This window comes from Lacerta agilis, chromosome 6 (assembly GCF_009819535.1).
Source record: "Lacerta agilis isolate rLacAgi1 chromosome 6, rLacAgi1.pri, whole genome shotgun sequence".
Lineage (NCBI taxonomy): Eukaryota > Metazoa > Chordata > Lepidosauria > Squamata > Lacertidae > Lacerta > Lacerta agilis.
In genome coordinates this window covers 94,771,377-94,792,031 of record NC_046317.1, presented here as the reverse complement: position 1 = coordinate 94,792,031, position 20,655 = coordinate 94,771,377, and the positions used below count along the sequence as shown (strand labels likewise).

Sequence of the window (20,655 nt, the reverse complement as noted above, 5' to 3'; positions counted from 1 at the left end):
TTGGGAGTTTGCAGAGCAAGACTTCAGCTGAACCCCCCAAAGGGCACAAAGGTCTGCATTCTGAGACTACTGTTGGTTTTCATTCTCAGGTCACACAGTAGATAAACAGAACCCCCCTTCCCAAATAATGTCATACCTCTGGCCATGCCAAGCCACCAAGAGCCTCTCCTGGATGTGGCTGCAATAGTTCCATCCGCCTTTTTTGAGACACTGAACCTCTGTGCACTATGCAGAACACCATAAGGTCCAAACATTGTGTCAGTTTCCAAGCATGCTGGTCTAACAGCATCTCTCCCATTTTATGGAAGCAACAGTTAGTTACAAACACTCCAGCTCTTCTGCAGGCGTCTTCTGGGGGGACCCTCTTCTTGCTTCTCTGAGAAAGCACCCAAGGGGGTGTCATGCAATATCCCCCTGCCAGCCACCCAGTCCTGAAGAAGTGCATTACGTAACCCTTAGGCGACCAAACTACTCAAGACACACAAAACTTCCAGCTCAACATGACAATCCTCTGGAGCTCTCACGAGACAGGGAAGTGGCGGGTCTAAAACAGAAACCCTGGCAGAAATGGGGGGGGGCAGCAGAGACACAAACTGAACACTCCAGACCTAACAGGTTTGGTGAGCTTTTGGCCTTTCCGCAGTTCCGAAAAAAGGGTCCACAACTTGAGGGTGAGGGAGGGAGGGAGCAGCACAGCAAGAAAGTCCTGCAAGGTGTCGCTGTTTTTGCTGCCTTTAATCCAAAATTACTGTACTTTTCCGTGTGTAAGATGAGACTTTTTAAATTCAGAAATTAGGTTAAAAACTGGGGGTCATCTTATACATGGATAGTGCATTGGGGGGGGTGGGATTGGTTGGTGCTGGAAGCCAGACATTGTCACCAGCTATTGTGTGTGTTGTCGGTGGCTGCGACAAGGGCTGGTGTCGATATGCTGTCGCTGTGGCAATTGGGCGGGCGATTGGCGGCGAGGGGAGACGATCAGTGGTTTATGCGACATGCGCAGCGTAGGTCAGGCGGGTGATCAATTTTTGGCAACCCCCCCCAAAAAAAGCTCAACAACTCTGGGCAATCTCCCCCTTTTTTCTTAATTTTGAGCACCCCCCCCCAAACAGGGGGCGTGTTATACACGGAAAAATACGGTATGTCAGCAGCAGTGGAGATTTTCAAATGTAGAGAAATGCCGCTGCTTTGCGGGGGTTCTTGAGCCTGTTTTCTGGGAACCCTTACATACCTGAGGCTTTGGGGGGAGGGGGGGACAGCGGCATGGACGCCTCGGGGGCAGAGCCAGCGAAGCCCCTTCCAAGCGGAGAGACTTCCAGGCCCGAGGCGAGCCCTGCTGCGCCACCCGGGGGCCCCGGCTCCCCCTGGGGAGGCTCCCCTTCGGCTGGCCCCTGCCCTTCGCCCGGCCGAGGACAGTCACCTGGCAGAGCCGCCCTGAGGGAGCGGAGAAAGCCAGAGCCTCCTGGCTGCCGCCCCTTCGGCCTCTTCCGCCCCGGCACGTGACGCCCAGCGATCATGTGACGCGCCCCGCACGCTCTGTCTTTCACCTCGCGCACTTACGTAAATGACGCCCTCAAAGCCTTCCGCGGAGAAAAAGTAGTCCCCCGCGGGCCGCGAGACTTCTCCGAGGATACGGCCGGCTTTACGCTCCCCCCGACGAGTGAGCAACCAGGCCCCGGGAAAAAGAAGCCGGAGCAGCGCCGCCGACGCCGCCCGCCCAGCGCCGCCGCGCCCTCGGAAGTAGTCCCGGCGTCGGCGGGGTCCGGCGGAAGAATCCCTCCGCCGGGCGAGGGAAGCGGCGATGGCGACCTGGCGGGTGCCGGGCCGGAGGGAGCCGGCGGCTGAGGGGCCACGGGGGCGTCTGCGGGAGGCCCCCGGCGGTAAGGAGGCTGCGGCGGCGCGGAGGGTCCCCACCGCGCCTTGGTCCGTGTCCGGACGGCGGGCGAGGGGAGGGGGCCTTGCGCAAGATGGCGGCGGGCGGGCCGAGGTGCGGGCGGGGGCTCAGGCAGCGCCGAGGGCAGCCCGCCTCGGACAAGGCCCCGCGGGAGGGAAGGAAGAGCGGCGGCAGACGGAGCCAGAGCGGCGCGCGCACACTCCTCACACACACACACCCCCCCGCACACCACGCGAGGGCGCTGGGCCAATGGGGGCGGGGAGCGCGCGCCGGGAGCGCCAATGGGAAAAGGGGAGGCGGGGGAGAGGGGAGGCGGGGGCGCCCTGGCCTCTCCAGGTGCATTGTGGGAGAATCCCTCCATCCCTCCTTCCCTGCGCGATTGGCGACCCTGGACCGGGTCCCAGGCAGCGGCTGGGTGGCTGCGCTTGCAGACCCAGAGCCCTCCCGCTACCCTGAGCTCGGCTGCCTCCTCATGGAATCATAGGGTTGCAAGGGACCCCCGAGGGTCATCTAGTCCAACCGGCAACATCTGGTCCTCCCCCCGCACAGCAGGGGGAATGGTTGGCCTCCCAACTCCTGCTCGGGGCAAAATCCCTTTTCTGCCACTGCCCCCTCCACCCTTGCTCTGCTCCAGCCTCAAAGGCTGCCCTGCACAACTTTGGCCTTTGCAACCCGCAATTCAGGGAGCCCTGCAAGGAGCGCTCTCGGACGCCTGCTTGCCTGGCTTCCTCCCCCATGGGGTGAATTGTGGGTTGCAAACACAAAAGTTGTGCAGGGCAGCCTCCCAGATCCGAGTCTGATACTCTAACCACTATGCCACCACACCAATATGAGCAACTTAAGCGCTATGCAATAGGCACGCCACTTTTCTTCCTACTTAGATCAAACTGGACTCTGAGATTTCTGGACAAGCGATACTCCTCTGGCAGCTTGTTCAGTTTTCCATTAAATTTTAGTGGTTAAACTGCTGGGCGGATGCAGAGCTGGGTGTCGGGGGTGGGGGCGATAAGCAAACCAAGGCACAGTATCAACTGCACTCCAAACCAAGTGCACAGCAAGCTAAAGTTTTCCTGCCCAAAGGGACACATGTAGGGTGACATGCATACTCGAGGTAATGAGATTGTCATTCAAATATTAGTTATTTTCCTGCTGCCAATATATCACATTAGAGATTAGGGGATACACTAGTTGCTTGCTTCTTTCATCTTTGGTTCCCTGATGGAACAAAGAACCAGGAATTTGGAGCACATCTTGTGTCTCTGAAGCCATCCAGGTTCAGGGATAAGACCCAATTGTATGAAGTTGTGTTGTGGAACACAGGGAGAGCCCTGCAGCTGGATCCATCTAGCCCAGCATTTTGCTTTTAAAGTGGCAGCCAGGTGCCCCAATGAGAAACCCCTCAAGCACGATGTAAGCTCAGCAGCCCTCTCTTGCACCTCAGAATGTCAGAAGAGCCCATCTCATCCAGCATCCTCTTCATGGCCAACTAGATGCTTCTTCTGGGAGGCCCCACAGGCAGGATCTCTCCCTCCACTTTGGATTCCCAGCAGCTGGAATTTAGAGTCATCCGACCTCTGATCCCGGGTCCCTCTGATCCAGCCATCATGACTAGTAGCTCCTGGTAGCCTTATTTTTCATAAGTTTCTTTAAGTTCTCTTTTTAAAGCCTTAAGTTTACTGTCTCCTCTCTCCTCTCTCCTGACCTAGCCTGAAGTGCCCTAGATGTTGGTTGCTTTCTGGCCTCACTCAAGCACAGCTGAAGCAATTGTATCAGGCTCTGGCTGTAGTTGGGATATCCCTATACAGGTACGTGCCACAAATATGTACCACACAGCAGACAGGCAAGATAGTTCCTGGGGTTGTCATGAGGAGGGCAAGATGGTACACCAAAGATGGCAAGAGGTGGCATGGATTAGCATGGATTCCATTCCTGATTTTTTTTTGGCAGGGAGGTCCTGTTGCATGGGCTCTTTAGCAGTTAGAAGCTTCTGTTTCTCGTTCCACCTTTCGCTGATGAGTAGTGCCAAGTGCCACACCCCAGTAGGGGGCGACAGAAGATTGGGGTTTCCTCCCACCATGACTCACACGCTCTGCTTTTGCAGACTCGACCATGGAAGCAGAAAATGAAGTGGAGAGCAGCAGCGATGCTGCCCCTCGGATGGGGCAGCAAGAGGAACCCTCCGAGAGCGGCCTTGGCATGGAGACCTCAGAGACCATGTCTGCAGACAGTAGCGACGCTGCCTCGGTGCCCGTCACCCTCTCGGAGGCAGATGAATCCGGGGTCGGCCAGAGCTCGGATAGTGGAGGGATCTCTTTGGTATGGACCAAGTCTCCTTTGCCTCTTTTGGGCCAGGCTTTTTGCCAGGGTGGGGGACACAGCAGGCCAGGCCCATTCCACAAGAGCGGAAGATAGCAAGTCTGACCTGGTGGGAGTATGAGAGACTAGTAGGAAGTCTCCTCCTGCCTTTCCTCGTGGAATGATAGACTTGCCTTTATTTATTTGTGTTGGAAAGGGACCCTTAGGGTCATCTAGTCCAGCCCCCTTGCAATACAGGAATTGCAACTAAAGAGTCTCTGACAGATGGCCACCTAGATTGTTCTTCAAATCCTCCTGTTAAGGAGCGTCCACCACATTCCTCTCTCTGCCACCTCTGAGTCGAGTTCCAGCCTCTGTTTCTTCCCCCTCTCTGCCTCGCAGGCCGAAGTACCGGAGAGCAGCTCCAGCACGGACGCCTTGCCCAGGGCCTACCTGCCGGACTCCTCCTCCATCGCGCAGTCCACCCTGGTCTCCAGCGTCTCCACCGTGAGCCAGTCCGTCCTGGTCTCCCAGTCTCCCCAGGGCCTCGTTCACTCCAGCGTCCTCGCAGAAGGGGCTCCCGTGGTCTCCAACTCCACGGCCTCCACCTCCTCAGATCTGAGTGCCGCCATTGACAAGATCATAGAGTCCACCATTGGGCCAGACATCATTCAGCGTGAGCAGATGGGGAGTCCGTGGTGGGAGGGTGCAGAGGGAGTCGGAGGAAGCAAATGGACTCCGGAAGTCGCTTCTCACAGCCATTTTTAGGAGGCACCCCCAAATATGCCATTTGGTGCAGGAGCTGACGCTGGTTCTCTTTATTCCCTGGTTCAGGCTGCATTGCTGTGACAAGTGAGGAGGATGGTGGGGCCCAAACCACCCAGTACCTCATCCTGCAGGGGCCAGATGATGGTAAGGAAAGAGTCTTATTCATCCATTTCTTTGCCTTTCTATCCCACCCTTTTCTCCAAGGAGCTCAAGGTGGTGTACGCGATTCTCCCTCGCCTCTTGTGATCCCCACAACAACCCTGTGAGGTTGGCCAAGTGGGGGATTCAAACTCTCTCCCAGGTCCTAGCCCGACACTCTAACCGCTACACCTCACTGGCTCTACCTGCCTTGCTTCCTTCCTGTCCGGCCGGGAGCAGAATGTGGAGGCAGCCTCAGCCTCTGCCGTTCACAGACTGCGATGGCCTGAGGGCTCCCTCTTGGCCAGCCTAGAGAAGAGGGAGGCTGTTGGGAGGAGCTCTCCCTTGACCTGGCGCCTGCACTCGCTCCCTCTGCCGCAGGGGCCCCCGTGATATCCCATGTGGCCAGCTCTGCCCTGGCCCGCAGCTTGGCCGTCGAAGCCCTTGCGGACGGCCCCACCTCGACGTGCGTGGAGCACCCTGGGCCTCTAGAGCTGCTGGAACAGCCGGAGCCGCTGGACCAGTTGGAGGAGCCCGACCTGGAGAGCCTGGAGGAGCTGATGGAGGTGGTCGTGGTGCAGCAGTTCAAATGCAAGATGTGTCAGCACAAGAGCGCCTCCAAGAGGGTCCTCATCCAGCACATGAGAGAGCGCCACTTCCAGCCAGGTGCGTTGGGCTCGGCTGGGGCTCGTCAAGCTCCAGGGGCGGAGTGGAGTTTTGGAGCGGTTCATAGAATCAGAGAGTTGGAAGGGACCCTGAGGGCAATGCAGGATTGGTGCACGAGGGCATGAAGTCGGCTCTTGCGCAGGCTTGCCAAGAGAACTCTGGCTCTGCACCATGAATATATCAGCTTCTCTAGGTTGTGTGCAATCCACTTTTGGGAGCCGAGGCGGGGGGGGGGGGGGGTAGAGTTAGCAATAGGAGAGGGAGGGGAGGCTCTGTGGCACAAACAGAAGTCCTAATGTGGGACAGGGCAGTGTAAGAACACAAGAAGAGCCTGCCCGGATCAGGCCAATGCCCCACCTAGTCCAGCGTCCTGTTTTCACAGTGGCCAAACAGATGCCTCTTTTGGAAACCTGCAAGCAGGATTTGAGCACAAGAGCGTAACTATCCCTGCTGTGGTTTCCAGCAACTGGCATTCAGAGGCGCCGCTGCCTCACCCTGGAGACAGAGCAGAGGAGCCATCCTGGCTAGGAGCCCTCAGTAGCCTTCTCCTCCTCTTCCATGAATTTGTCTCATCCTCTTTTAAAACCCTCCAAGTTGGTGGTCTTCTCTGCCTCCTGTGGGAGGGAGTTCCATAGTTTAACTCTGCATGAAGAAGGACTTTCTTTCATCCATCCACAGTCTTGCAATGTTCAGTACTACTGGGCATCCACAAGTTCTAGCGTCATGGGAGAGGGGGGAAATACCTTTCTCTCTCCAATTTCTCCAGACCTGGCATCCTTTTCTAAACTCTGCTGCTTGCAAGTCATGGAATCATAGAATCCTAGAGTTGGAAGAGACCACAAGGGCCATCCAGTCCAACCCCCTGCCAAGCAGGAAACACCATCAAAGCATTCCTGACAGATGGCTGTCAAGCCTCCGCTTAAAGACCTCCAAAGAAGGAGACTCCACCACACTCCTTGGCAGCAAATTCCACTGCCAAAGAGCTCTCACTGTCAGGAAGTTCTTCCTAATGTTTAGGTGGAATCTTCTTTCTTGTAGTTTGAATCCATTGCTCTGTGTCCGCTTCTCTGGAGCAGCAGAAAACAACCTTTCACCCTCCTGCTGTACGATGGGAGAGATGGGAGGAGCACAATATATGGGCTGAATCGTGCTGTTTCCTCCCCTCTAGCGTCAGCCACCGGTGTGAAGAAAGGGCGCCCCCGGAAGGGGGCTCCTGTGCCCAAGGCCCCAGAAAAGAGGAAGGCAGAAGAAGCAGAGGAGGAGGAGGAAGACGACATTGTGGACGCAGGGGCTATCGATGACCCTGAAGGTATTTCTCACGCAAACCCCCAGCTGCAGCCACTCCCTTTCTCCCCCGCCCAGCTCACCCGGGCCTGTCTTTGCCGCTCTTCCGCAGGGGACAGCGATTACAACCCAGCGGAGGACGAGCCCCGAGGGCGCCTGCCCAAGATCAGCAGCCGCCCTGTGCCCACGTCCAGCGAGGAGCGGCTGCGCCGGCGACCAGGGCGGCCCCGCAAGTTCCCCTGCCTGGAGGTGGTCCCTCAGCCAGAGGGTAAGCAGCGGTGGCGGAGCAGGGAGAGTGCAGAAATGCACACAGAGGTGCGCTCCGAGGGGCAAGCTCAGCTCCTCCTGCACAGCATGGTGGAGTCTCCGCTTTCCAAGTCATTGCCAAAGTGAAACACTTCCAGTTGCTGGCTGCATATCAGAAACGGAGGTTTTCACATTCACCAAGGGATGCTTTGGCGCCCCGTTGGAGTTTGGTGGGACTGTTGTTCAGTCGTTCAGTCGTGTCCGACTCTTCGTGACCCCATGGACCAGAGCACGCCAGGCACTCCTATCCTTCACTGCCTCTCGCAGTTTGGCCAAACTCATGTTAGTAGCTTCGAGAACACTGTCCAACCATTTCATCCTCTGTCGTCCCCTTCCCCTTGTGCCCTCCATCTTTCCCAACATCAGGGTCTTTTCTAGGGACCTTTTCTTGGTGGGACTACTCACAAGCAAATTGGTTTTCTTGCAAATAAGCATGTTTCACAGTAGGGCAGTTTCTTCCACTCAGCTGCTGCTACGAGGTTGGGGGGGCTTTCTGTCTGTGAGGGAGCCTCGCTCAGATCCCCCTCTGCCCCCTGTGGGTCGAGTCGCAAGGGGAGCAAGGCAGCAGCACCAAGCAGGGACAAGGAGAAGGTCCCCTGGAGCAGCAGAGAATAAGTTTGCTCCACCTCCCTGTCCGTTTGCATTTCTTGGTGCAGAAGGTATTGATCTGATGTGTAGAGATCTTTCCTATTCTAATTAGTTCAAGAAGGTTCTGGAAGCTTCTCTTTGTGAAAGAAACAAGCAGAAGGTTCCTGATGTTTGGGTTATTCCTTCAGAGAAGCTGAGTACAGCTGGCGTAAACTGGTTCCGTTATCTCTTCTGTCAAGGTTGTGCTGACTATAATAATAAGGCCAGAAGGAGCCTGGGTTTCACTTTCTATCTCTTTTCCCTCTGGTGTGCTGTTCTGCACAGTACGTAGGGTTAAAGTTTAGACTTATTGTAAGTTACTGTAAGTTTAAGTTAAGTCTGCTGCAACTGGATTTCTTACGGACAGGGACAATCCTGAATGTATTGCAGGCTTCCTCAACCTCGGCCCTCCAGATGTTTTGAGACTACAATTCCCATCATCCCTGACCACTGGTCCTGCTAGCTAGGGATCATGGGAGTTGTAGGCCAAAAATATCTGGAGGGCCGAGGTTGAGGAAGCCTGATGCATTGGATTTCTAACCATTATGCTCATTTGCCTTCAGTAGCAGTAAAGCTCTGCTGGATGAAATATTCATTGCCTCTGGTCTATTTTTTGGGAATCCTGCAACTATACGTTGGAGTTCTGCTCTGGATCAATAGGAGCAGAATTCAATGAGACTCCCGTGGGACAGCCCTTCACATATTTGAAGATGGCTCCTTTGTCACCTGTCAGTCTTCTCTTCTGCTAAACAGATTTCTTCATGCTAAATAGTTCTCATCCTGTTTTTTATGCTCTCCCCCCCCAAATTAGCACAATGCTGTTCCTGGATTGGCTTTGCGCTTGCTGTGGCTTTAGGCCACCTCCCCTCCCCTCCCTCCCCCCCAAACTAAGCTGGCTGGCTGTTTCCCTTGGGCAGGTGGCGACGCAGAGCCTGTGGTCTCATCCCAGGGCCTCCCACAGGGTGACCCCCAAGGCCCCGAGGCGGCCAGCTCCTCGGACCAAGTGCCTGTTGGGGGCGAAAGCCATGGGGAGCCAGCCGTGAGCCAGTCCGACTCTGAAAACAGGGACCCCTCCTCCCGCGAGAAGCTGCAAGCGCTCCCCCGCCGGCGCGGCCGTCCCTCCCACCGCTTTCTGGGCAAGAAATACCGCAAGTACATCGGGCGAAGGTGATTGGTGGGGGCAGCAGGCGGGGCTGGTTCCGTGTGCCCCCATAGGGCTCCCTGCAAGAGACCCTTGGGCCTCCCGTGGGGCTGGGCTCTCTGCGCTGAGCGCCCCTGTGATGTCATGCTGCAGGTACTGCTACAAGTCGGCCAAGCCCCTGATGCGTCCCTACCTGTGCCGGATCTGCGGCTCCCGCTTCCTGACGCCCGAGGACCTGCGCTTCCATGTGAACTCGCACGAGGCCGGGGACCCCCAGCTCTTCCGCTGCCTGCAGTGCAGCTACCGCTCTCGGCGCTGGTCGTCCCTCAAGGTGAGCTGCTGGCCGCCTCCCTTCTCCTGTCTCCTCCAGGTGGGAGAAAGGCAAATAAATGAGCAGGAGCAGGGGACATTGATGTATTCATTCTCTCTTCCCCACCTGCCTGTGTGAGGTTCTGATCACTTCTGTCAAGTGAGCGTTAAGTTGCAGGTCCGCTGCATAGAAAAGATCTATTAAAACATACGGACAATCAGTTTGTACAACCAAAACATCACAGCGCAACCTGTTCCCCAGAGCCTGTTGGAACAAGAAAGTCTAAAACTTTTGAGAATTATTCTTGTCCATTTTTCTCGGCGATCATTTTGTTAGCATACTGCCCTTCAGCTGAAAATCTCTGGGCTGTTCACGGCATCAAAAGACCTTATGAGAACAATCGGGCGGTATATCAACGTTCTGAAATAAGCTCGATGGCAGTGCCTGGCGCTCTGCTCCTCCAGCCGCCTCCTCCTTCTCCTTGCAGGAGCACATGTTCAACCACGTGGGGAGCAAGCCCTACAAGTGCGAGGAGTGCGACTACACCAGCGTCTACAGGAAGGACGTCACCCGCCACTCGGCCGTCCACAATCGCGACAAGTAGGTGCTGCGTGGCCTGGAGGCTGTCCTCAGGGCCCCCGGCAGACCCAGGCTGGCACCAGAGGGGTGGCAGCGGCTGCTGCTGCTGCAGCACTCAGTGGGGCCTCCGCTCCCATGTGCAGGTCACTGGGTGGCTGTCTGTCAAGCATTCTTCGGCTGAGATTCCTGCATTGCCGGGCCTTGGGATAGATGTCCCCTGGGGGTCCCTTCCTGCTCTACAATTCTGTGATTTCTCAGTGGCCTCACCTGCTTCTTCTTTCCTTCCTTCCTTTGTTTTTAGGAAGAAGCGAGCTGACCCGGTGAGTGTCCTCCTTAGCCTCCCCCTGACTCCTGCGTGCGAATCTTTCTTGGTTCCTTGCTGTGTGTGCCCTCATGAACAACCCTGCGAGGGAGGCTGCTTCTGGTTGGGAACCAAGAGGGTGTGACTTGGCAAAGCCACACGCAGAGTCCAGAGCAGGACCAGGAGGGCAACTTCAGCCCCAAAATCAAGGCCAGCTCTCTGGGCTGAGCATAGCCGGCTGCTTCTCATGGGGCGGGGGGGGGGGGGTCTCTCTCTTTTGCCTGAGCCAGGCAGTTCTGACCATACCTTAATCTCTCTCTGGGCAGCCCCCCAAGCGCACTTCCTTCCCCTGCCCCGTCTGCAGCCGCGTCTACCCCATGCAGAAGAGGCTCACGCAGCACATGAAGACGCACAGCACTGAGAAGCCCCACATGTGTGACAAGGTGGGTGTCAAAGCCGGGGGGGGGGTGTCCTTCCAGGCTGATGCATTGTGCCTGGGCATGGGGGGGCAGGGGGTGAGGTCCACAGCTGCTGTCCTGCGTCAGGGGCAGAGGAAGCTGCTCGGGCGCCTGGGGTGCCCCACGGGGCCTATGAGGAGTCTGCCTGCCTCCTCCCACTCAGCCGCCCTACAGCTGGGGGGGGGGAGGCAGTGGGCGGGTCACTTGGGCAGTGCGGAGCCTGTGGGCGCACAAGCCACCATGTCACTCCCAGGAGAGCCGCGTGGCTCGGGCACTCTGCAGGCCCCGCGGTGAGTGCCGCCCAGCATTTTGCCACCCCCTTCAGTGGTGACACCCGGGGCGGCCCACCCTCACTGCACCCCCCCTCCTCTGCCCCTGCCCTGCGTGACTTGAGCCCTTCCTCTCTCCTGCAGTGTGGGAAGTCCTTCAAGAAGCGCTACACCTTCAAAATGCACCTGCTGACGCACATCCAGCCTGTGGCCAACCGCCGGTGAGCCCCCCCTGCATTGCCCTTGCGGGGTGGGGGGGAGGAATAACAGGGAGCGGCAGCTGCGCACATACGCCACCCCCACCCCCCCGTAGGCCCACGGTGACGGCCATCTCCTCCTCCTCCTCCTCCTCCCGGGCAGGTTCAAGTGCGAGTTCTGCGACCACGTCTGCGAGGACAAGAAGCTGCTCCTCAAGCACCAGCTGATGCACATCCACGACAAGCCCTACCGCTGCAGCCTCTGCCCTTACGCCACCGTCCGGGAGGACTTCCTCCTCTCCCACATGGCCGTCAAGCACACAGGTGAGCAGCGCCACCTCATGGCCTCGATCGGACTCGGCAAAGGATCTCAGGCCCACAAGATTAAAGCACAAGTAAATCGTTAAACCAGAAGCAACAAAGACATTTAAAAGGCTAGAGAACATGAATCAGCCCAAGGAGGAACCTTTTCACCTGGCGCCTACAGGCGTATAAGGAAGGCACCAGGCGAACCTCCCTTGGGAGAGCATCCCACAGGCGGGGAGCCACTGCAGAAAAGGCCTCCCCCTGGACTTCACTTGGAGAAGGCACACAAGGAAGGACAGGGGCAGATTTGGGGCAGCAGGACCAGCCCCCCCGTCCCCATCCCCAGGCTGGCATACAGCAGAGAGGACATTGCAGGAAGAGGGCTGGTGCTTGCTCTCCCCTCTTCCTGGGAGGTTTCTAAGCAGAGCTTGGATGGCTGCCCTCCAGAGATTCTTCGGCTGAGATTCCTGCATTGCAGGGGGTGGGACCCGGTGGCCCTCTGCAGTTCTGTGTTTAAGACTGTTCAACGGATGTGAACAGTCCCACAGGGCTTTTTGGGAATCTTGCCTCCCAGACGCTCTCCCCTCCCCAGCTTGCCAAGCTGTCTCCCCCCCTCCTCCCCCAGCAAGGCGGGCTCTGTCCTCACCCTGCTGCTGCTGCTGCTGTCTCCCCTGCAGGTGGGAAGCCCTTTGCCTGCGAGTTCTGCCACTTCACCACCAAGCACAAGAAGAACCTGCGCCTCCACATCCAGTGCCGCCACGCGGAGAACTTCGAGGAGTGGGTGCAGCGGCACCCGGAGGAGCCCCCCTGCCGCCGCCGCCCCTTCTTCACCCTCCAGCAGATCGAGGAGCTGAAGCAGCAGCACAGCCAGGGCCAGGCGGCCGCAGAGGCAGCGCCCGCCAGCTCCCCCGTGAGTGACCGGGCATCGCCCCCCTCTCCTTTCTGCTGCCCCGTCCTTCCCACCAGCTCTGAGCTGCCCTCACCGCTTTCTCCCCTCCAGCAGGTCACCTACCAACCTGCCCAAAGCCTGCCTGCTCCAGAGCCCCCCATCCTCACGCAGGAGCCGCTGGAGGCAGCCACCATCATCTACGAGCCAGGTAAGGACAACGGGCCCATCGAGTCCAGAATCCTCTTCTCACAGTGGCCCCCCAGGTGCCCCACTGAGAAACCCGCAAGCAGCCCTCTCCCCTCCTGAGGTTTCCAGCAACTGGGATTCAGAAGCCTTTCTGCCTCTGCCTGTGAAGGCAGATCATTGCCACCGTGGCTAGGAGCCAACACTGGCCCTCTCCTCCTCCATGAATTTGCCCAATCCTCTTCCAAAGCCATCTAAGTTGGTGGCCGTCACTGCCTCCAGTGGGAGGGAGTTCCACAGTTTAACGCTGCACTGCATGAAGGAGGACTTTCCTCCCCCCCCCCCGCACACATTGTGGATGTCCACAAGTTCCAGTGTCACAAGAGAGGGAGGAAAACTTTCCTCTATCCACTCTTTCCAAGCCATGCAATAATTTTATAAACTTCTGCCATCTTGCCCCTTACTTGCCATTCCCCAAAGCTAAAAGGTCCCAAATGCTGCAACATTTCCTCATAGGGGAGTCAAGTTTTGTGGGTCAACCAAATGCCGGTTATAGCCAAAAAGAAGCATACAGAAAACAAGACAGGTCTCAAGAACATGCAGCACGTAGGGGAGTCGCTCCACTCCCTTGATAATGTGCGGGGCCCTTTTCTGAAGTCGTGTCCTGCAGCAGCAGCAGCGGGGGGGGGGGGGAGACAGGGGGAGCGCAGAAGGGACACTGCGGAGCTTTGAGCAGGAGGTCTCAGGTCTGAGTGTCGTCATTCTGCCAGCATCGGAGGACCCAGCACCAAAAGAGCTTTTAAGAATACTGCCTTGCTTGGGTGGAACTTGCAGGGTTCCAGCTAGCCTGCCTACAACCGCACACAGTGACACCTCGGTTTAAGAACAGTCCGGTTTAAGAACGATCCGGTTTACCAACTCCACAAAAGTGGAAACAGTGTCCCGGTTTGCGAACTTTACCTCGGTCTAAGAATGGAAGCCGAACGGTGGAAGGGCACCGGGGGCAGGAGGCCTCATTAGGGAAAGCATGCCTCCGTTTAAGAACGGCTTTGGTTTAAGAACGTACTTCCAGAATGGATTAAGTTCGTAAAGCACTGTATGGTTGAAATCGCGCAAGTTGCAATTGTACTGTACTCTCAAGCAAGCAAACCCTCCCTCCCTCCCCTGTGGCCGGCTAAGAAATGTCCCGAGCATGAGCCCAGCTGACCTCCCTCTTGCTTCTCCCCCAGACGTAGAAGGCTCTGCTGAGCTGGCCACACAGACGGCGCTGGACCTCTTGCTGAATATGAGCAGCCAGCGGGAACTGCCCGCCAGCAGCACCCTGGAGGTGAGGCCGGGGACACCCTCACAAGCCCCAGCACCCTGGTGGGCCCTTCCAGCTGTACCCCGCTATGACCCATGGCTGCTTTCTGCACCCCCTGCAGGTGGCCGTGGTGAAGGCCGACGGCTTCTCCAAGGCCTCTGAGCCCCAGGGGCAGGCGGAGGAAGAAGAGGAGGAGGAGGAGGCCCAGACCAAGGTGCTGACGCTGCACGTCACAGAGGAGGCAGCCCTGGACGGCGCCGAGATCCAGCAAGTCACCATCCCCTTCAGCAGCACAGCGGAGTACAGCATCATTGCCCCAAGCGAGGAGGAGGCCAGCAGCACACTCTACGGGTGAGAGCAGAGAAGCCAGCCGCCTCCAGGCAGAAGGGATCGGGCCGCAGGGAGTCAGTAGTGAGAGGCAGCGTGGTGCAGTGCTTAGAGTGCCAGGCTAGGACCTGGGAGACCAGGGTTTGAATCCCCGCTCAGACACAAAGCTCATGTGCCATCTGGCAACCCAGCCAGGTGGACAGGGAATAAATAATAATAAAATTATTATTATTATCACCTACCTCACAGGGTGGTTGTGGAGATTAAATAAGGGAGCTTTGAGCTTATTGCGGGGAAGGTGAGAGATAAGTAAATTGGGGGAGGTAGAAGGTGGGGCTGGTACGGCCTTCTCAGACCAAGGCTCGCTCTGCGTTCCTATTGCCCCCATGGCCTCAGGGTTTTCTCTGGGTCCACGTGATTTAGAAAGGAAGAGATTTGGGGTATCTGAAAGACACCCCCCCCCTCACCACCCTGGACTCACTCTTCTGCCTCTCTAAGAGCCTGCAGGGTCAGGAAAGTGGCCGGCCTGGGCCAGCATCCTGTTCTCACAGAGGCCAACCAGACGCCCCCAATGGGAAACCCACAAGCAGGATCCGAGCGCAAGAGCAGTCCTCTCCTCTCCTGAGCCTCCAGCAACTGGCCTTCCAAAGACAGAGCCTGGCCCTCCTGGCTGGTGCCATCGATAGGCCTGTGCTTCTCCCTGAGTTTGTCTGATGTCTCTTGGCAGGGAGGGGGAGAGTCCCAGCGAAGTTGTCCAGGCGGTGGTCAGAAGCTGCACCCTGAAGGATGCCACAGCTCCCAGCAGCACGCCAGAGAGCCAGCAGCACACCGTGGAGGTGAGGAGGAGGAGGAGGAAGAAGGGGCCTGTCTGTCACCCAGGGAGGAGGGAGGCCAGCCCAGCTCCGGGTCCAGGAAGTGCCGCTCTAACCAGCCTCCCTCCTGTCCCTGCAGGTGAGTGGGGAGCGACCGGAGGCCCAGTGCAGCGTCCCATGGCCTCTGGTCCAGTGCCTGGCCTGGCCGGCCCACAAGGCCGTTTCGCTGGCCCCCGCAGATCAGGAACCGGCCCCCGGCAAGGGCAGGCCTCCAAACAGGCAGGGGGCACCCAAGCAGGCCTCCGGCAACGACGCTTCCCCCCAAAAGCTGCCGGCAGCCCCAGCGGGCAAGATTCCCTCGGCCAAGAAGTTCTCCTGCAAGATCTGCATGGCGACGTTTGCGGGCCGAGCGGAGATGGAGAGCCACAAGCGTGCCCACGTTGGACCCAGCGCCTTCAAGTGCCCCGACTGCCCCTTCACGGCAGCTCTGTGGCCTGACGTGCGGGTAGGTGGAGGGGCAAATGGAGGTGGAGGGGGCAGAACGGCTGGTGCAGCCAGAGGAGAGAGCCCTGGCACAACTGCCCCTCTCCCAGGTTGGCAACGGGGAGAAAGAAGGGCAGGCTGCAGTTGGAGAAGCCCCTGGGCTCCAAATGTGAGAGGAGAGAGGGGTTTGAGGTGTCCCTGAGTCACTCTTCAGTGACACCTCCCGCAAGAGAAGGTCTGCGGGTCCCCGCTCAGTGCCACTGGGGAGGAACTTTGCTCTGTGTGGGGAGTATTAGGAGATTTGGGCCGGGCTCTTTCCTGGGGGGAGAGAGGCTGGGCAAGTGACTCTTCTGAATTGTGGGAGCTGATTTATGGAGCTGCCCCATGGGAGGGCGAGGAGGAGGAGGGGGGCCCGTGCTTCTCTCTCTGCTCCCTTCCTCCTCCGATTCCCGAGGCGCCCTGACCTGCTTTCTCCCTTCTCCCCACCCCCACCCTACCCCCAAACCAGAGCCACATGGAGCAGCACGCCAGCCTCCGGCCCCACAAGTGCCAGCACTGCAGCTTTGCCTCCAAGAACAAGAAAGACCTCCGGCGCCACACCCTGACGCACACCAACGAGAAGCCTTTTGCTTGCCACGTCTGCGGGCAGAGGTGGGCGAGGGCCGCTGCTGCTGCTGCTGCTGCTGCCAGCATTGGGGGGGGGGGCATTTCCTTTCACACAGCAGAGCCGCCATAGGGGAGCAGGGAGTCCAACCCCCCCCCACCTCAGTCTCTTCACTGTTCTCTCCTCCGCAGGTTCAACCGCAACGGGCACCTGAAATTCCACATGCAGAGACTGCACAGCGCAGAAGGGGGGAAGCAGGCGCCTGAGCTGGCCCCCAGCGCCCCCCAGACCATCATCCTGAACAGCGACGAGGAGGCCCTGGCCACGCTGCAGAGTGAGCAGAGCAGAGACTCGGGCTTCTCTCCTCGCTGCCCATCGGCCACGGGGCGGGCAAAGGGCACGTCTCTGCTCCTCTCGAGAGCCCCAAATTGGGGGCGGTGGGGGGGGGGAGGCAGAAGTGCAAAATGGCGCTGTGCACAGTCAAGACCACCGGTTCCCCATGTGGGGTTACGTAGAGGGGCAGTGGGGGGGCACTGGAGGGGCACCCCTCCCAGCACATCCATTGCCTGCATAGGATTGAGCAGGCCGGAGCCTCGAGGAAAACACCTTCTCTGCTTTGAATTTAAAGATTTACTGCTCTTTTCACTTTCAAGTCCATTTCCTTTGGTCCCAAATGCAGGCGCTTAAAGTCTTGAGTTGTCGCAAGATGGCCCATAATTGACAACAGCTGTTGATTTTCTTATAAATTAGTTACTGTACACCTGTGGTAGGTGAGAGATTGCACCTGTTTGGCAAGCAGTCGCAGATGCGTTTCCTTCACCCTTACTTTGTCATTAGTCAGAATGCATACAAATATTTTCCCATGCGAGGTTTTGGTTTTTTGTGCTCCTGCGTTCCTCCGTGGCTCATGCAAACCACTCTTCTGAACAATGCTTTCCAGGGGGCACCTGGAAAGGGTGAGTTTGTGGAATCAAGGGGATGGTGACCCCCAAAAGGTTTTAGGAACTTGCTGCCTCTTGCAGGTGGGAGACCATTTCCGCCCCTGTGCCTGCCTGCCTGCCAGCCGCACTCACCAGAGCGCTCTCTCGCTCTCTCTCCCACCCCAACAGCGACCCTGCAGTCTGGCCAGGCGATCCTGGCGCCGGAGAGGCTCCAGCAGGCCCTGGGGCAGGAGCGCATCCTGATGACGCAGGAGCAGAGCGCCCCCGGCCAGGTGAGGGGGGCAAGCAGGCCAGAGTCCCGGGTCCCCTCCCTCCAGGCTCCTGCGGCCTGCATGTCCGTCACGTGTGAATCTGGGCGTGGGGCGGCAGTGGTGGGTCTTGGGGCCCAGAGCTGAAGCGCCTTGTGCCTCTCTTCAGGAGGACGCTGCCTACATCCAGGAGATCGTGACGACGGCAGACGGGCAGATGGTGCAGCACCTGGTGACGGCAGAGAACCAGGTAGGGAAGTGGCAGTGGAGCTGGCCTGGCCGGAACTCAGAGCGCCTCGGGGCATTCTTCTTCATGCAGCGCCCAGTTAAACTGTGGAGCTCAATCCTGCAGGATGCAGTGACGGCCACCGGCCTTTGAAAGAGGCTTCGATTAAATTCACGAAGGAGAGGGCTCCCGGTGACCCTGCTCTGCCTTCACGTTCAGAGAGGCAGCAATGCCTGTTTCTGGGCACCACCGGAGGAGAGAGGGCTCTTGCAGGTTTCCCTTTGGAGAGGGTGCTGGGCCAGGTGGGCCCCCCTTGGCCTGATCCAGCAGACTCTCCAGACTCCTCTTGCTGTGCCTTCCCTCCCAGGTCCAGTACATCATCACCCAGGATGGCGTTCAGCACCTCCTGCCCCAGGAGTACGTGGTGCTGCCCGGGACGCATCACATCCAGGTGAGACCCAGGGCTGGAGGGGAAGACAAGGGAGCAGTTGCCTTCCTTCCTTCCTTCGTTCCTTCCTCTCCCTGCCCCCTGCTCACCAGATCAATCCGCATTTCTCTATCCCGCCTGCCCCCCCCCCGGCCTCTCCATCTCGCTTTTCCAGGTGCAGGACGGCCAGATCACCCACATCCAGTACGAACAAAGCGGTCAGTTCATGCAGGAGCCCCAGGTAGGAGAGCGGAGGGCGTTTGGCAGGCCCTCTTCCCACTCCATGTGTTTTTAGCAGGAGGGTCCGGAAGCTTATGGGGCTGGGTTGTCTTTTTGGGGAGGGGCGATGCCTCCCAGGGCTGCTGCCCCACCCTGCCCGCTTCTGCCTCCGCAGATCCAGTATGTCCCCGTGTCGCCAGGACAGCAGCTCCTCACGCAAGCTCAGCTGGAGGCAGCAGCCCATTCTGCAGTGACAGGTGGGTACAGGGGGGGGGAGGGGGGCTGCACATCCTCAGCCTCTGCCCGCGTCTCTCAAACGTGGGTCCCCTGCTGCTGTTAGACTACAACTCCCAGCATCCCAAGCTAGCAGGACCAGGGGTCAAGGATGATGGGAGCTGTGGTCCACATTATCTGGAAGGGGCCAGCTTCGTCCAGTCAGCTCATGGAGCAAGAATGCAAATGGAGCCTGTTTGGTTTGCACAAGTTGCAGCATTTGGGCTGGGAGGGGGCACATTCTGCCTCTTGCTCAGCTGCCCCATTCTGCCGCTGGTTTAACTGACCCCCCCACCCCCCCAACGCAGCTTCTTCTTACCTGTTTCCCACCCATCTCTCTCTCTCTCTAGCGGTGGCTGATGCCGCCATGGCCCAAGCGCAGGGCCCATTCAGCACAGACTGCGCAGCGGACCAGATCCACGAGCTCCAGCCGGGGGTCCACTATGACATCATCACATTGGGAGACTAGCAAGTGGGACCTCGTCCTTCGCCTACCCCCCCCCCCCAAGCATGGACCTCTGCTTCCTCTTGGCTCTACGGGGGATGGGGGGAGCCTGGCTGCGTTGGCGAACAGGATCAGCACCCTGTCTGGATTGTGCCTTCGCTCCACGACCAGGAACGCCGCAGGGCCCTGCGCTGCCAGGCTCAGTGTGCCCTTGCCTCTCGGAAGGAGCTGCTCCCTGGGGCTGGCAGGCCCAGCTGCCCCCACCTGCCTGCCTTCCGGCTGTCAGTGGCCGAACTTGAAGCTGTGGGTGCTTGAGCACCAACTGTAGGCCTGGGGTGGGGGGTGGGGGCCTTCCCCCATGGTGTGGGGTGTTGCTTTGCTGGCCTTGACGGTGCTTCCCAATAAAGGCACAGGACTGCCTGGAAGCGAGATCTGTGTTGGCGCTGTCTCCTCCTCCTCCTCCTCCCCCCTCCTTCCTTTGTCTTTGCCACCTGCTCAGGTGACCTTGACTCTGGCCAGCCATCGCCCCCCCCCCACTTTCCCCCACCCCTGGAATTAACCAACTGGTGAACAGGCTAAATCCCGTGTAACTCTCCCTCCGGTACAACCGCTGTCTCCCCCTGAGCCCGTCGCTTGGCAGTTGTTTACATGGGATTATAACAGCTAATCTGGGGCTTTAAGGAGGGCCATTTTGCATTATACTGATTATCTTCCGGGGGGGGGGGCAGGATGGTGACCCACCCAACTTCTGCAGGAGGACACAGGCAGCTTCTCATTCTCTCTTGCAGGAGGGGTGATCAGGCATCCATTCGGGGTAACAGTCTGTGAGAAAGGTCCCTTTCTTCCTGCAACCCCACAGCCTGACCTCCCCTCAATGCGGACTGGGTGGGCAAAGGCGTTTCAGATCAGGGAACCAAGAGGGACGGAGTATGGCCCGTTTCAGGGGCAGGAAGCTGGACAAGGGGCTTCTTGTTGCAGATGTTCTGCTTGAGCGCCATGGGGAGGGTGCTGGTGCCCCCAGGATCCTGGAAATGTAGGGCACCCCAGCTGTGGTTCCTTCCTGGCCAGTTGGCTCCAGCTGTGCCCTGGCACGAAAGCAGGTGCTGGGGGCTGGCGGCATTAGGGCCAGCTCCAGCTGTGTTGGGGAAGCGGGGCTTGCGCCTAGATTACAGGCCATTATCTAATAAAGCCGGATTGGCGCACAGCATGCTCATGATCAGGGTGGTGGCACCGAGTCCTCTGGGGACAAGGTCACGGCCACCAGATGTGGAGGATGCAACTGCTGCAGCCTCCAGGCAAGGCGAGGGCCGGGAGCTGCCACAGCCCCCTCCGAGACGTTGCTGCCAGCTAAGTGGAGGGCAGAAGGATGCCCTCTCCGTGCTCAGCAGCCCTTTCCTGTGCCAGTGGTCACCTGTACCAGGGGTGAAGAGGAGCGTGTTGTAAGGAAACTCGGGTTGGTTTTTACAGGTACCCTTGAGGTCCACTGTTGGTCAGACACATAAATGGAGGGTGCCAAGGTAGCAAGGCAAGCTGCTGGTCTCCCTTGGTCTGGACAAGTCTGTCAATCAAGTTGCCTGGCAATACCCGGCAGTGGCCCTTCCCGGCCTGTCATCCTTTTGAAATAGGGAATACCTTGCCTACGGAATCCATTGTCAAGGACCTGCTTCATTCATACATGGATACCTGCTCTTTTCACTGGTCAGGCCATTCAACAGATATTGGTCAAGCTGGTTCAG

General features: G+C 58.4%; 1 protein-coding gene across 1 annotated transcript; it reads left to right on the top strand.

Moving 5' to 3' along the window:
* The first annotated feature begins 1,739 nt into the window (after positions 1-1,739).
* Positions 1,740-19,353, top strand: ZNF335 (zinc finger protein 335). The gene is made up of 29 exons (XM_033153927.1): positions 1,740-1,880; positions 3,601-3,699; positions 3,996-4,210; positions 4,592-4,865; positions 5,024-5,101; positions 5,477-5,761; positions 6,930-7,070; positions 7,158-7,313; positions 8,896-9,145; positions 9,273-9,450; positions 9,917-10,029; positions 10,310-10,328; positions 10,636-10,752; positions 11,181-11,257; positions 11,397-11,557; positions 12,217-12,449; positions 12,543-12,636; positions 13,841-13,938; positions 14,036-14,265; positions 14,969-15,077; positions 15,193-15,558; positions 16,045-16,187; positions 16,332-16,474; positions 17,250-17,353; positions 17,499-17,579; positions 17,923-18,006; positions 18,158-18,223; positions 18,377-18,458; positions 18,825-19,353. Exons 3-29 carry the CDS (start codon positions 4,004-4,006, stop codon positions 18,941-18,943), a joined length of 4,008 nt encoding a protein of 1,335 aa, XP_033009818.1. The 5' UTR covers positions 1,740-1,880; positions 3,601-3,699; positions 3,996-4,003; the 3' UTR covers positions 18,944-19,353.
* Positions 19,354-20,655: the final 1,302 nt, after the last annotated feature.